Raw genomic sequence first — 12,849 nt, 5'->3', positions numbered from 1 at the left:
CATTCGACGAAAAGGGACCCTCCGGGGTAAAGGGAAGTAGGAGTGGAGGGAAAAGGGTGCCACAATGGAAGACTGAGTGGTAGTACCGGGAATTACTGTTTCGCTTACCGTGGAACTCATTAGAACTTTACGAAATAGATCGCGAATCGGATGGACGTAGTGTTTTGAGATCGAGCTCGGAGCTGCTGCTGCTATTTGTTTCTCTGCCTTTTCTTTGTTTTGTTGGCAAGTTGTTCGGCGAACGGTGGTACAACGCGAACACGAACCGCCCATTTTTGGTTCCAAGCATCCAGTCGTTCGGACCCCCCTGCGTGGTGTTCGTGGAAGAAAAGCTTCGAAAGCGGCCCCTTTCTTGTTCAACTTTCGAAGCCAGGAGCTGGGCGATGGTTGTGTGTTGCGGCTGATTAAGATACTTGCTTGTATCGCTGATTTGCGATGCTGTTTGGTTTGTTGGCGGGCTGCCGGGCTGGGCTCCTTCCTTTCGTTCGCTGTTAAACCTCAGTAGATTTGTTGCGAGGTTTTCTGCCGAGTTTAGTGGGGGCATTTGCTTTGTGAGGGGCGAACTAATGATGTTGGACATGACCATGTTAAATTGGGGATTTCACAATTCGCAAACTTTGTACCGGTAAATGAGACGAAACACTGTGGGGTGGGCCTTTCTGTATTCGTGATGATAAAATAATGCTGGAACTGTCTAGGCGTTCTCGTGTTGAGGTGGGTTTTATTTTAAAAAAAGCTGTCTAGCATAATCTGGAAGTATAGAACAAATATCGTTATTTATGAGTCTCGATTGTCATTTCAAGGCAGGTGACAAATCAAGACGGGCATCAGAAAGGCAATTTCATATTAACGAAGAGTATCGTTTATACAGGTGAAGTAATTTCAAACGGAACTCTTCTTGCCGCTAGCATGTTGAATTTGCAAGGCATTTGATGTTAAATGATAGACCAATCATTGTTTAAATTTACAATCGGCGTACAAGAAGTTTTCGATCATCATTTGAAGGAGTAACGCTTAGATGGTGCTAGCATGAGAGAAAAAACGTAAGAAAAACTTGCATTTTCATTCTTTTCATGTCTCGAAAAAAGGACCTGTCCGTGGAGGTTCTGTGATTGGAATCAAACAATAGCTCTTTCAATTTTGTCTTTGATTTTTTTTATCGGATGAACAAGATGCAAACAGGAAAATAAATTATTAAAAAGGGATACACAATTTTGAATCTGTGTTTTTTTTACATTCATGGATTATGCCACAAAGTAGAAACACTGCTGGGAGTGCAATCATATTTCCTGCTTTACCTTGGCAGAAACTAATCCTCCACTTCCCAGCACATTAATTTAATATGATTTGTTCACCGTCCAACGTACAGATGATGTTTTTAGCGGGTGACATGACTAGAAAAACTCCAAAAAGCTGGACACCGTAGCGCCACGACTCGACGAGTCAGGATGGAAGTCATACTTCAAATTTAATATTCGACTTTATGTACAGCTCGGTGAACGTCGGACCCCACACCTCACTGTCGCCGTTATCTCCTGGGTATCGTCTTAATTATGAGGTAATCCGGAAACGTGGAAACTTTTCTCGCTTTTCCTTGTTCTCTCGCTTTATTTGTCGTGGCGAAAACTTGAGCACCGTGAGTGTCACATACGCTTCTGACACAAACAAAAACACCTCTCGCACACGCTGCAGCGCCTGGGCCGTTCCAAATATGACATTGTCGACTTACCGCCACGAGGCCAAGCACTTTTCGGATGTTTGTTTTCCGAGTGGGTTCCGTTGGCTTGCTTGCCGGAGGGGGGAAGAGGCGCGTTGCTAAAGCTTTCCCCTGAGAACGTCAACTTTATGGCACACGTTGGCTGGCTGAATGTGGAAATTGGAAGACGACACAAAAAAAAAACAAACGAAAACTCGCGACCAACCGACAGAATCCGGCCGCGTGCCACTCGTGGAGCAAAATCTGAGCCTCACAAATACGTGAGAAAATCCAGTTTTCGTAATAATTCGACAGTGGCATGACGTGCATGAGCCACCTGTCAGAAACTGGCCGGGTTCTAGGGCCCATACTTCGCGCGGAAGCTACCACGCGTAGCTAGCACCTTCCAGGATGCTACCCCGGTGACCTGGAAATAATTCAAAATTCCTGTTTGCCGTGCTGTGCTCGAGTTGCCCACGGATCCCGGAGCCACGATGCTCGCGAGAGTTTTAATTAAGCTCCAAACATTGCCAACGTTCAGAGGTGGTTGGTTGCAGCGCATCTGAAATTAAGAATTAAATTTTAACGACCAACGTAACAACCTTTCGCGGAAGGACGACGACGACGACCACGGTTTGCGTTGTCAGACGTGGACCATATCGAGCGAAATGGTGACAAGATTATGTCATCTAGGGACTACACACTCGCCCTGGTCGGATTCGTCGGGAAGGGTTTGAGTTTTTAGAGCCAGCAACTGGCCAAGTCCGTGGTGAGCTAATAAAACTTTTAGAACCGTAAGCCGATCGTCGGGCGTTAACAGGGTTTTTGGAGGAGGTTCGTGTTCGCTGGAGTCGTACAACTGAAGATTAACGTCGAGCTGGAAGTTGTTTATTTAAAGTTCGATAGCCTTTTCGCAGAAGAACGCAGAACGACTGATCTTGTCGGCCAATTTATCCTCCTCTGGGGGCTGATCGGATTCGAGAGACGATTTATAGATCGATAACTGTAAAATGTGTGACAAATTGACTTCACTCGCGTAGAGGCGATGATTTAGAAGGCTGAATGAGCCATTACACTCCTTTCACGCTTCGGAACATTAAAGGACGATGCGACAGATCATCCATTTGTGAAGGGAATGGTGGCCCCACTAGCGGGGACGCTAGCGAATGTGATCTCAAGCCTTCGCGTAAAGGATGCGCTCCGTCCGCTTTCGGTCACGGAACCTAAACTGGCCAACGAAATGGAACATGAGTTTCCTATGCCGGGAGCGTAAAATTTACGATCCCGAAAGTGCTGCTCGGAAATGATCGAGTGCATTTAATGTTCTGATAAATTTCTGGCCAAACATCGTGCCCGTGCACGAATAGAATCATAGAGCCTGGTTTATGAGGTTTTGGAGCACCATTTGAAGGAGAGCAGTAGAGACGAACGAAAGCTTTTTGGGGAAGCGTCAGTACGGAAAGGACTCCCGGTTGCCTGCCTGTGTTTACGTCCGCACATTAAAAGGCAAGGACGGAACGTGCTGCTTTCGAGATGACGTGCTTCGGAGCCGAGCGGACTCGGTGACAAACAAACCCCTCAATCGGTTTATGGATGACATTATTCGGGAAAGTGGCATATAGGAATCACATTTTCGCCCGGAAAGGTTAATTGAAAATCCTTCTCCGAGGCGAGCGAGCGTGTTGCTTTTTGTCGTTTCCTTGGGAACAGGGAGATGGGAAGCATGATGGCCGTCGAAAACATAAAGCCAGTGTTTAGAAGTGATCCAGAAAATCCATTAACTTTAAGCCATTTATTAGATAAAATCTTTGAAACACTTTGAAAGCGATGGGATGGCTTGTGTGAACCTTGGGAACTGTACACAACCTAAGCGAACGAGTCTCCACGATCTGAATAATATTTTGTTCCTGCTGGCATTGGAATAGAAGCTTCTTCAACTAATGCTAATGTTTATGGCATTGCTAATGATGGATGATTTCCTGCACGCAATGTATGAAGTGTTACAATTAGTCATCGCTTCTAATGAGTGCTGAACCGGATATACTAGATCTGGATACTGGATGCCGTGTGTAGAAGCGCGAGAAACGTTCTCACCACCTTCAGATCACATCACGCTATTCATTTGTCAATCGAAGACACTAAATCGAAGATCAGTATCGACCACCTATTTATTGCTATTTGCACGCCAGAAACACAAACACACGTCACAGTTACACAACTGGAACTGATAACATACGATGATGATCCCAGTCGGACACTAAAACAATCCAGCCTTGTTCTGGAAGTAACACTCGGTCACCTTGTAAGCCGTATCGCACGGATCCACTTCCTGGATGTCACAGTTCTTCACCAGTGTCTCGACGCGCTCCTTCGGCATAAACTTGGACAGCTGCTCGACCACCACGTCCTGCTGCAGCTTACCCTGTCCGTCCATGAAGCCCGTCTTCTCGAAGAAACACTTCACCAGACACTGGTTCAGGAAACCGAAAACGATACAAAATGATCATCACACCGTCCTCAAACAAGTGCAGCACACGCTTACCTTAATTTTGCTCCCGGAATCGGTCAGATCGGCCGCCGTGAGGGTTGCCAGCGAGTCCAGCTTGAGCCCGCTTTCGAGCAAACATTGCAGCGCGAACGTTTCACCGTTCACTATCTTCCCAACGTCTTCCAGATCGGGTTGTTCTTGTGGCTGCTGCTGCAGAAAAGAGAAGCAGTTCATTTAGTGCCCTAAGAGTAGCAGCGGCTTTACATACCACTGTGCCATCCTCTGCTGCCTCGACGGTGGCAAGTGCAACACTCGCCAGAACAATCGCCACAACGTAGAGCTGCATTGTGCGCTGCGCAAGGTGTTTACTATTCGATATGCTGAGGTCTAACTATCGTCCGACAAATCATCTCGTTAGGAGTATATATACCCTCTCTCTACCTTTCTCTCCATCTCTTTCCCTCGCTGGCACTCTGGCCTTCAGTAGACGGTCACTTTCTCACCGCTTCCCAGCCGAACACAATGGCGGCCGTGACGTAGCGATGAGAATCTTAGTCTGGGCGGCCGACTTCAAGATCGACTGCTTGATGCTGCAACGATGTAACGAAGCAGTACTGCACTAGCGGCGGCATCGGATCAGGTGATAGAGCGAGGGGTGAGTCATTTGATTGAAACCGGTGAATCTGGGCAATAACCTCGCCCCCGGGGGGAGTGGGGTAAATACTTGCACGCATCCGCAGCACATCCGGAAAATTACCTCGAATCGAGGGAAATGCATGTGCTTATCGATTGTTTGCAGGCAGATGGAAATGGATGGAGAGAAAAAGATGCAAACGGCAATGGGTGCATTGAAGTAACTTCGGGATTAATGCAGATTATTAGTAAGAACAGAAGGATTACTCTTGTGATTGTAATTTGCACCCTCGGTCTGGTTTGTTTAGCCAGCGATTAATTACAAAGACCCGGATCGTGCTCGAAGATTAGAATATTGATTTCCGTTCGGTGTACGGCAGACTGCCAACCTCTCGAGCGAACATGTCCGTATTAGTAATTACATCTTAGTAAGCCGGAAGCTCCGAACAGCTTTGTCAACAGTTGCCATGACGTTCGAGAGGATGCTTTCAATTTTCCGTCAGTCACAACCAAGGTTAGCATACGAGCGATGATGGCGATGGAACGTTGTTTGCCTCGGACTAGGGCGTGGACTGTATTTTACAAGAAGCAATTAAAGCAGATTGAATTGAACAGAAATGTGCCAACTTGCTGTATTTTAACGTCATAAATACTTATTTGGAGCTAACATATCAGTCAAAAGTATGCTTAGCTAGACGTAATTCTTCCACAAAGATATAATATAATACATTTCATTATTGTGGAATTTGTGTTGGACTCGTATTCAATCAACACATTATAGCGATTCCTCGGCAATCAACGACAACACTTTAGTCGTAATCAATCCGTTAACTAGTGGATACGATTCGGAGTAATCAGCAATTGATGCTCATCAAGCGCTCCCTCAGGAGTCGGCTCACGAACAGTTGGATCGCGTCCCATGTGAACATCCTCCACGTGTCCAAGTTTTGGGGAAATTAGTTCCGCATTTTGGGCCCGCTCTTGCGGTCCAACCGTTTGACGCAATCTGTCAAGCACCTTCTCCTCGGTTGTGTGCCAACTTTATCGAGGATATTTAAATATTTAACAAACGTCGTCTCCCATCGACCCCTATCAGCGAGCAAAGCTGTCTGAAGCGACCGTTCAGAGGGCTTTTGGCACGCCTTACCCGGCGTCCATCACCCAAACGGGCTGATGGCTTCTTGCACGTGGCATAATACCGCCAAACCCCGGTAGCAGCCAAAATTTGTTGATTTGGTGGCCACCGTCCGCCGCCACCACAACGGAGAGGCCAGAGGTCAGTCGAAGGGATGGCTGACTGTTTGCTCGAAACCATGCGAGACGACAGCTGAAACCAACGTGTGTCTGTGGTGGGCATCGGTGCGCAGCGATCCATCTTCTGTTGACCGAAAAGGGTATGGCGCATGGCGCAGGCACACCACGGATCGGTCGGTTGGTTCCGCGATGGCCTTTGTCAAAAGACGGAAGCGGCGTGTTAATGTTTGATATTTTACATCCGCCAGCTATCAACAGGGTTTTTGGGCGGGTGGGGGGGGGGGGGGGGGGGTGTGCGGCTGGGATGAAGGGCCAACGGACAGTCCGACGTGGGTCGCCGATTTCGACCGTGCGTTGCTAATCGTATTCCGTGTTCGGTCCACCCGGGACTGTATCGAGTGTTGCATTCCGGCGTGGCGCCTTGTCGGCCAACATGGCCAGGCCGACATGAGGCTGATAACGTGACCGATGAGGGTTGCGACAGCGAAATGGCATAATTAATCTGTTGAGCGGCCTCAGACCGCGCGAAACCGGAGGAGGAAACCGGTACCGGGCCAACCGGAACACGACAAGTCTAATTCAATCTCATTCCAGGCTCCCTTCCGACCACTGAACCTGGTGGTTAGAGGTCAGCAGAAGGATCCTTTACCGCACCGGTACGGGCCATGCTGGAAGGGACTCCATGAACAAGTCAGTCACAGCCCAGAATGGTCTACTGGTTCTCAGGGCTCTCGGGTGGTTTTGTGGTTATAGGCTACATTGGACGGTAACGGATGGTGACACATCTGGTGACAGACCGTCATACCGTTTACTGACCCTCGGTTGATATCGGGAATCGGGAATTAATTTAACAATTTTCCGATGCCAGCCAATGATGGACGAAGACGCACTGGTCCATCCGGAGCCCAACGACGACGACGACGACGCATAAACATGTTTCTCGATTGACCTTCGGTGGCACTTTGGGTACAAGCGGTGCGATAGAGATTACTTCGTAGTTTCGAGGTGGAATGGATGTATGCACAGCTGCTGGGCGTTGGCTTCAGTTCCTGGAAAGCATAAGCTGGTACGGGAGAACCATCAATGGACATCGAACTTGTGCAAATTTGTGCGGCTAAATATCGTTATCGGGATGATAAGCGATAAGTTTGCTGTGCAGATCCCGATTTTTTTGGGTTTTTTGCTACAATGTATTATAGTTTAAGACTCCTTTGATGTTTGCAAGTGTCTGCTGTCGTGAAGCTCTTCTATGTTAGCGCATTCTTAAGAAGTTATTTAAATTTAGTTATTGTTGGATCACTGTGAAACGGTAGCATAACACATGCTTGAATATTATTATTTTTTTTTTAGTTGGTATCTTACGGACGGAAGCATGCTTGAATATTAGAAGTAATATAAAACTATAAATTGGTTGGTTCACTAGTCTTTCTGTTTATTAATCTGCTCTTTTTTTTTGTTTATCGTTCTATTTAAAAAAAAAAAGTTTATGCTGTAGGCTATTCTGTAGTTATGTAACTCAATAAAACCCTAATGCTCGAGGTTCTTGCAAGTCTGGAGAACGAAATCAACAAAAACATAATATTGACAGCGGCGCTGAAACCAATCGTAAAGAGCAGAGTCGTATTCTCTACAACATTGGAATCTGTTTTGTTCCGGACTGTATTATGCAAATAACCAAGAACAATGCCTTCCAGATAAGGCAAAACGGACAGCAAATCAAGAACCACATCGAACCTACTAGCCCATCACATGTCGAACCCCACCACCACTATCATGTTGTCGTGCCTCTTTTACGGATTGATGCATTGACAGATCTCGACATCGCCATCAGGGAACGGCGACATGGACAGACCCATTGTCAGCGATGATCGGAAAGGCAGTAACCACAACCATCATCCCATCGATCTCATCGGTTCCGACCGAAAACGTCCGCCTCCGGTTTGTCCGGTTGATTAGTTCCTTATCGGCGTTTCGTTATCCCTCACAGCCCCGACTATCCACCCGGTGTGCCACCACCGTTCGATGCTGATTGATGGAGCCGGTCGTTTAGTCAATTTCCATGTTTTGCTTTCAAACGATCAACCACCCCAAACCACCGCTTGTGGGCGATGTCCCGTTTTGTGGCTTTGAGGTTTCCAAGGGAATTTTTTTTTTCCTTGGTTTGTTTTTGGCAGCTAAACAAATTCATGGCAGGGCGGACAATCACGGGGGAAAAGTAATTTTAAACTTCCTTCCCACTGCCACCAACCGCCGGGTGGACTCGTATCAAATGGGATTGCCATCCGGAATGTTTGGCCCTTTTTTTTGTGGGACCAGACTATGCTAATTAAGGATGTCACTGCTGGGAGCATCAAGCTAGACATGATTTGTGGTTTGTTGGAGGTTGGTATTTGGCCTTTCCTTCTGTTTTTGCGGCCGGGATCCACCAATTACGAGCACATGTCGGCGTAATTACTGTTCCCTTCGTCACGGGAGCACAGCAGGCGTTTGTCGTTTCACCGGGAGGAGGGGTTTACAGCAGCTAGTTCATTACCCATTGCCGGTTTGTCATCAACTGATTGATTGCTCTAGTAGTAGCGACCACGGAGTAGCAGTTTTGAATTCTTGTCTTTTTCAATAAATAAAAGAAACTAAACGACATGGTTTTGGCACGGGGAACAAATCGATCGCATTTACAGGGAGGCACCCTTGGCGGCGTAGATGCACTGGTAAGCCTTGAAGGCGGTCTCGCATGGGTTCGCCTCCTTGTGGTTGCATTTCTTCACAAGACCCTCGACCTTGGCCTGATCGTGATCAACCGACAGCTTCTGGATGACGGTCTTCTCGTCGATCTCACCCTTGTCGGTCATGAAGCCGGCCTTCTCGAGGAAACACTTGGCGAAACACTTGGTCTTATCGTCGGCCCCGGCAAAGTCACCGTTCTTCAGCTTGGCCGCCGTTTCCGGTGCAACTCCGCTCGTCTTGACGCACTCGGCCGCATATCCTTCCGCCTTCTTTTTCTGGTCGATCGTGAGAGCCTGTGGAAGGTATTAATGGAATATAAGGATAAAGATACGAGCCAGGACTCGCTACTCGGCTCCTTTTTGGCGAACTACTTACGAAAGAGCCAGCGATCAGCGCAACGATAACGATAGCGACGAACGTCTTCATGATGTACGAGTGGGAGAGAGGTTGTTTGGTTGGTTCTGTGCTAACGAGAACAACTGTTGCTGAATGACTGATGCTGGTCTGGAGATTGATCGCGACTTTATATAGCGGTTCAGCGCTGGTTCCGGACTGGACTGGACTGGACCGGACCGGGGGTAAATGCATCTAATGCATCCCCGGCTGCAGCGACAGTCAAGGTAGTCCAGTGCAAAGTGGTCAGCCAGCGGAACAAGCCAATCTACCTCCCGAGTGGCCTCGCTGGCACTAAACATGGCTGCCCTGAGTTCGACGCCACCTTCAGCCCTTGGCACGACACGATTAGTGACCGCTAGCACCGCTGACAGTTCTGTTCCGGTTGGTTAGAGAACACGTACAGTCTAGAATAAATGCGACAAAAAAGGGGAAAACATAAATCACCGAAGAGACCCCAGCATTCGTCAAGCCGGAATCAAACCGCCGCGAGAGTGAACCAACCACCGTCGGACCGTCAATTAACGCGACATGATAACGCTTGACGCCGGCCGCCTTGAACTTGAAACCACGCGACTCGCGCGCCGGTTGGCTGGCCGCTGGTCGCGTGATTGACGCGGTTAACCGCGAAATGCTAAACAGCACTCTATCGCACTCGCACCAGCAGGCCCAGTGCCCAGGCACGGCCCGGCCAGTTAACCTACGGATCAGTGAAGAGGCCCGCCGCCGCCATAAATCAACTGCGGCCGGTGAGCGAGGCGGTAAAATTTGATTAATCGTGTCTCTCGATGGCCCTCGATGGGTAGCAGTGCCAGCAGATGGTCCGTTTAATCGAGGACGATTAGCGTTAATCAAAACTTGGCGCCACTTTGGCCGTAGGTAGGCGCGTAAGAGCTGATAGGAAGAGATCAATTGGGTGACTCATAACCACCGAAGATTGACCTGATTGAGTGGCAACGATCGTTTGAGGTCATCTAGTTAATGGGCAATGCAATCATGCATAAAAAAAACATTCAAAGCATAACAAATAATGATGGCAATGGACTGGTGCCAAACAATTTTTGAAACATAAAAAAAATCAACTCCACAACGTTACCAGCTCATCGTTTTCCGGGGGAAACAATAATTTTAGGTGAAATCAATTGCACCAAATCACCAATAAACATCCAACAAGCCAGGAAACACAGGAACAGCGCAACACGATGACCACCCTTCCACCACGGAAGGTCACAGATGCCGGCCATTAGCTCGCCAATCGGTGGTCCGGTGAGTATGGTTTTAATTAGGGTAAGCGATTGAAAAGCAACTGACCACACTAGCACCAGCAACAGCAGCAGCAGTGGACCATACGCAACGTTCAGAAGAAACGTAACGACCGCACCCGCGAGACCCAAAAGCCAAAACCACGGACCCTCGGTAACAGAGAACATCAATTATTGTCACGCGCGCCCGCACAATCGCACATATTATGTAGAGCAATAAGTTGTCCCCAAACCAGAGTGCCCCACCAACACACCATTGTCTGTACACCGTCCGTAGCCGTATCGTGGCGTTTGTGTTCAGGAGGGCGTGAAAATGGTTGTCAAATTATTTACAACCTATTCCACCGACTGACCAGATCGTCCATCACGGTGTTTCTCTCTCTCTCTCTCTCTCTCTCTCTCTCTCAACGCTTGCTCTCTCTCTGGACACTGATAACCTATTTGGAGTTCTAGATTTTAAAAGGGAAGTTTAAAATGGTGGACACGAAGGTGAACAGCAGAACAGCGATGTAGGCCAACCGGGCGTACCTGATGACGGGCATCAGCTGTGGCTTAGGAACATGCAAATTCTACTTCAATGTCCCCTACCATCGCTTCCGGTGATGCAGATGGTGGGTGATGAGGTGTCAGCATCACCACCTAAGCTACAGTGCGAGGCAAATCCATCATCTAAAACCGTGCGTCCAAACGGCCCGTCTACGATTGCAATCTGGCATCAGTTTCAACTTTGAGCATCACCGCCCGTAGTTTGCTGATTCGGCAGGAAAGTAAAAGTTTTCCAATCGAAAAACCTCCAACAACGAAGAGTTAAGTCTCATTAAGTGCTCTATTCATTGTACCACGCAGCCGGTTCTCGTAATTACAGTTCAACTACTCGCACCGACCTATTCCGTTCGGCAATCGGGCGACTGTGCCTAGACACACCCCACGCTGGCCAGCTCCGGTAACATTGTTGCCAGGAAGGAGAACTAATTCCGTGTCATTCGTCGGTGTGCGGTGCGTGTCCTATCACCCGGGCAACTTTGATCACATTTAATTGGTGGCACCCGGTCTAAATGGCGAACACATTGACACCGCACTTAGTGCCGTCATTTTGATTGACATTGAATGTCGGTGAAAGAACGCGAAAGTTTAGTGAAGGTTAATGGCGGTGTGGAGCGGGGGTGAGGAGATGATCTGATTATCTAATTCTGCTTAATGTAGGTCACCTGTTGGAATACTTTTTCGGTGGAAGAGATAAACTTGGTTCGAGTTACCTGACAACATCCTGAATTTGGGGGTTTGACATTTGAAAGCATTGGACTAAAGAGAACTTTAACATTGATTTAAGGATTTAGGAAATAAAATCAAGATTCTTTAAAAGACGTGTTCTGTCTCAATTCTATGCTTACTGAATAACTCGCCAATTTTTTAATTTTTGTACCAACGAGCACTAAAAAATCTATGAAATTCAAATCCAAGAATCATTCTTTGACTTAGTGACGCAGAAAAAAGAGTTATCATTGCAACAATATTCATAAGTTTCATCCAATGCACTTTTTAAGGTAATTTTTACGCCTAAATATTCAAAATGTGTTAAACCTAGTACTCAAAATTGATACCATGCACGGACTATACGTACCAAATGGCTCTCAACACCAGCAAAAGTTAATTTACAGTCCCCTAGCCGCTTTGCCTGGTGTCTTAATTGCGATGACAAGGAGTAAGATTGCTACAGTTTCATCAAGCGCACGGTTCCAGCTGTTCAATTAGCCCCAAAACAGGTCTCTTCCACGGATGATAAGCAGTGGCGCACTCTTGAAGGCTGTTGCGTGCGTGTCCAAGTCATCACCATAATTTATGGCCCTATAAAACCCTTCAGCCCTACCAATGAAGACATCATAACTCAGTCAAACACCGCTGTGGTTACTGTCATTTGCAGCAAACACCAACCAAAACCCCCCCGAAAAAAAAAACCATGAAGTCCATCGCTTGTCTTGTCTTCGCCAGCGCTTTGATTGCCTGCAGTATGGTAAGTGTTTGCCTTGGCGCTTAGGGAGCTTCTGGCAGTGATCTGGCACGTTCCCCCTCCGCTCTCTTAGGCTCTGATCACCGATGAGCAGCGAGAAGCGGCCCGGCAGCTGGCTGGTCGCTGTATGCAACAGACTGGCGCTTCGGAGGAAGAAGTGAACCGGCTCCGATCCGGCGATACGTCCGATTCCGACCGGAGCACGCGCTGCTTCGTGCAGTGCTTCTTCCAGGGTGCCGGATTCGTCGACAATGATGGCAATGTGCAGGCGGACGAGCTGACGGAGAAACTGGCGGGCGAGTACGGGCAGGAGAAGGCCGAAGAGATGGTCAGCCGGTGCCGGAACAATGCCGGTCCCGATGCTTGCGAGCGTTCCTTCCGGTTGCTGCAG

General features: G+C 47.9%; 2 protein-coding genes across 2 annotated transcripts in view; one reads left to right on the top strand and one right to left on the bottom strand.

Annotated features, from left to right (window-relative positions):
- Nucleotides 1-3,953: 3,953 nt before the first annotated feature.
- LOC126579317 (uncharacterized) lies at nt 3,954-9,280 on the bottom strand. The gene is made up of 5 exons (XM_050242801.1): nt 9,171-9,280; nt 8,747-9,088; nt 4,453-4,575; nt 4,239-4,394; nt 3,954-4,166 (listed from the first exon to the last, which is right to left on the bottom strand). The coding sequence occupies exons 1-5, from the start codon at nt 9,219-9,221 to the stop codon at nt 3,954-3,956; spliced, it is 885 nt and encodes a 294-aa protein (XP_050098758.1). The 5' UTR covers nt 9,222-9,280.
- A 3,127-nt stretch (nt 9,281-12,407) lies between these two features.
- Nucleotides 12,408-12,849, top strand: part of LOC126575128 (general odorant-binding protein 56d-like) — a 478-nt gene continuing 36 nt past the window's right edge. Inside the window, exons 1-2 of the mRNA XM_050235676.1 lie at nt 12,408-12,461; nt 12,532-12,849. The exon at nt 12,532-12,849 is cut by the window's right edge and continues 36 nt beyond it. Coding sequence (XP_050091633.1) covers nt 12,408-12,461; nt 12,532-12,849 — 372 coding nt within the window. The remainder of the gene's footprint in view (nt 12,462-12,531) is intronic.

The sequence above is a fragment of the Anopheles aquasalis genome, chromosome 3 (assembly GCF_943734665.1).
Source record: "Anopheles aquasalis chromosome 3, idAnoAquaMG_Q_19, whole genome shotgun sequence".
In the NCBI taxonomy this organism is placed as follows: domain Eukaryota; kingdom Metazoa; phylum Arthropoda; class Insecta; order Diptera; family Culicidae; genus Anopheles; species Anopheles aquasalis.
The sequence above is the reverse complement of the archived record's forward strand: the minus strand, read 5'-3'. Positions and strand labels throughout refer to the sequence as shown.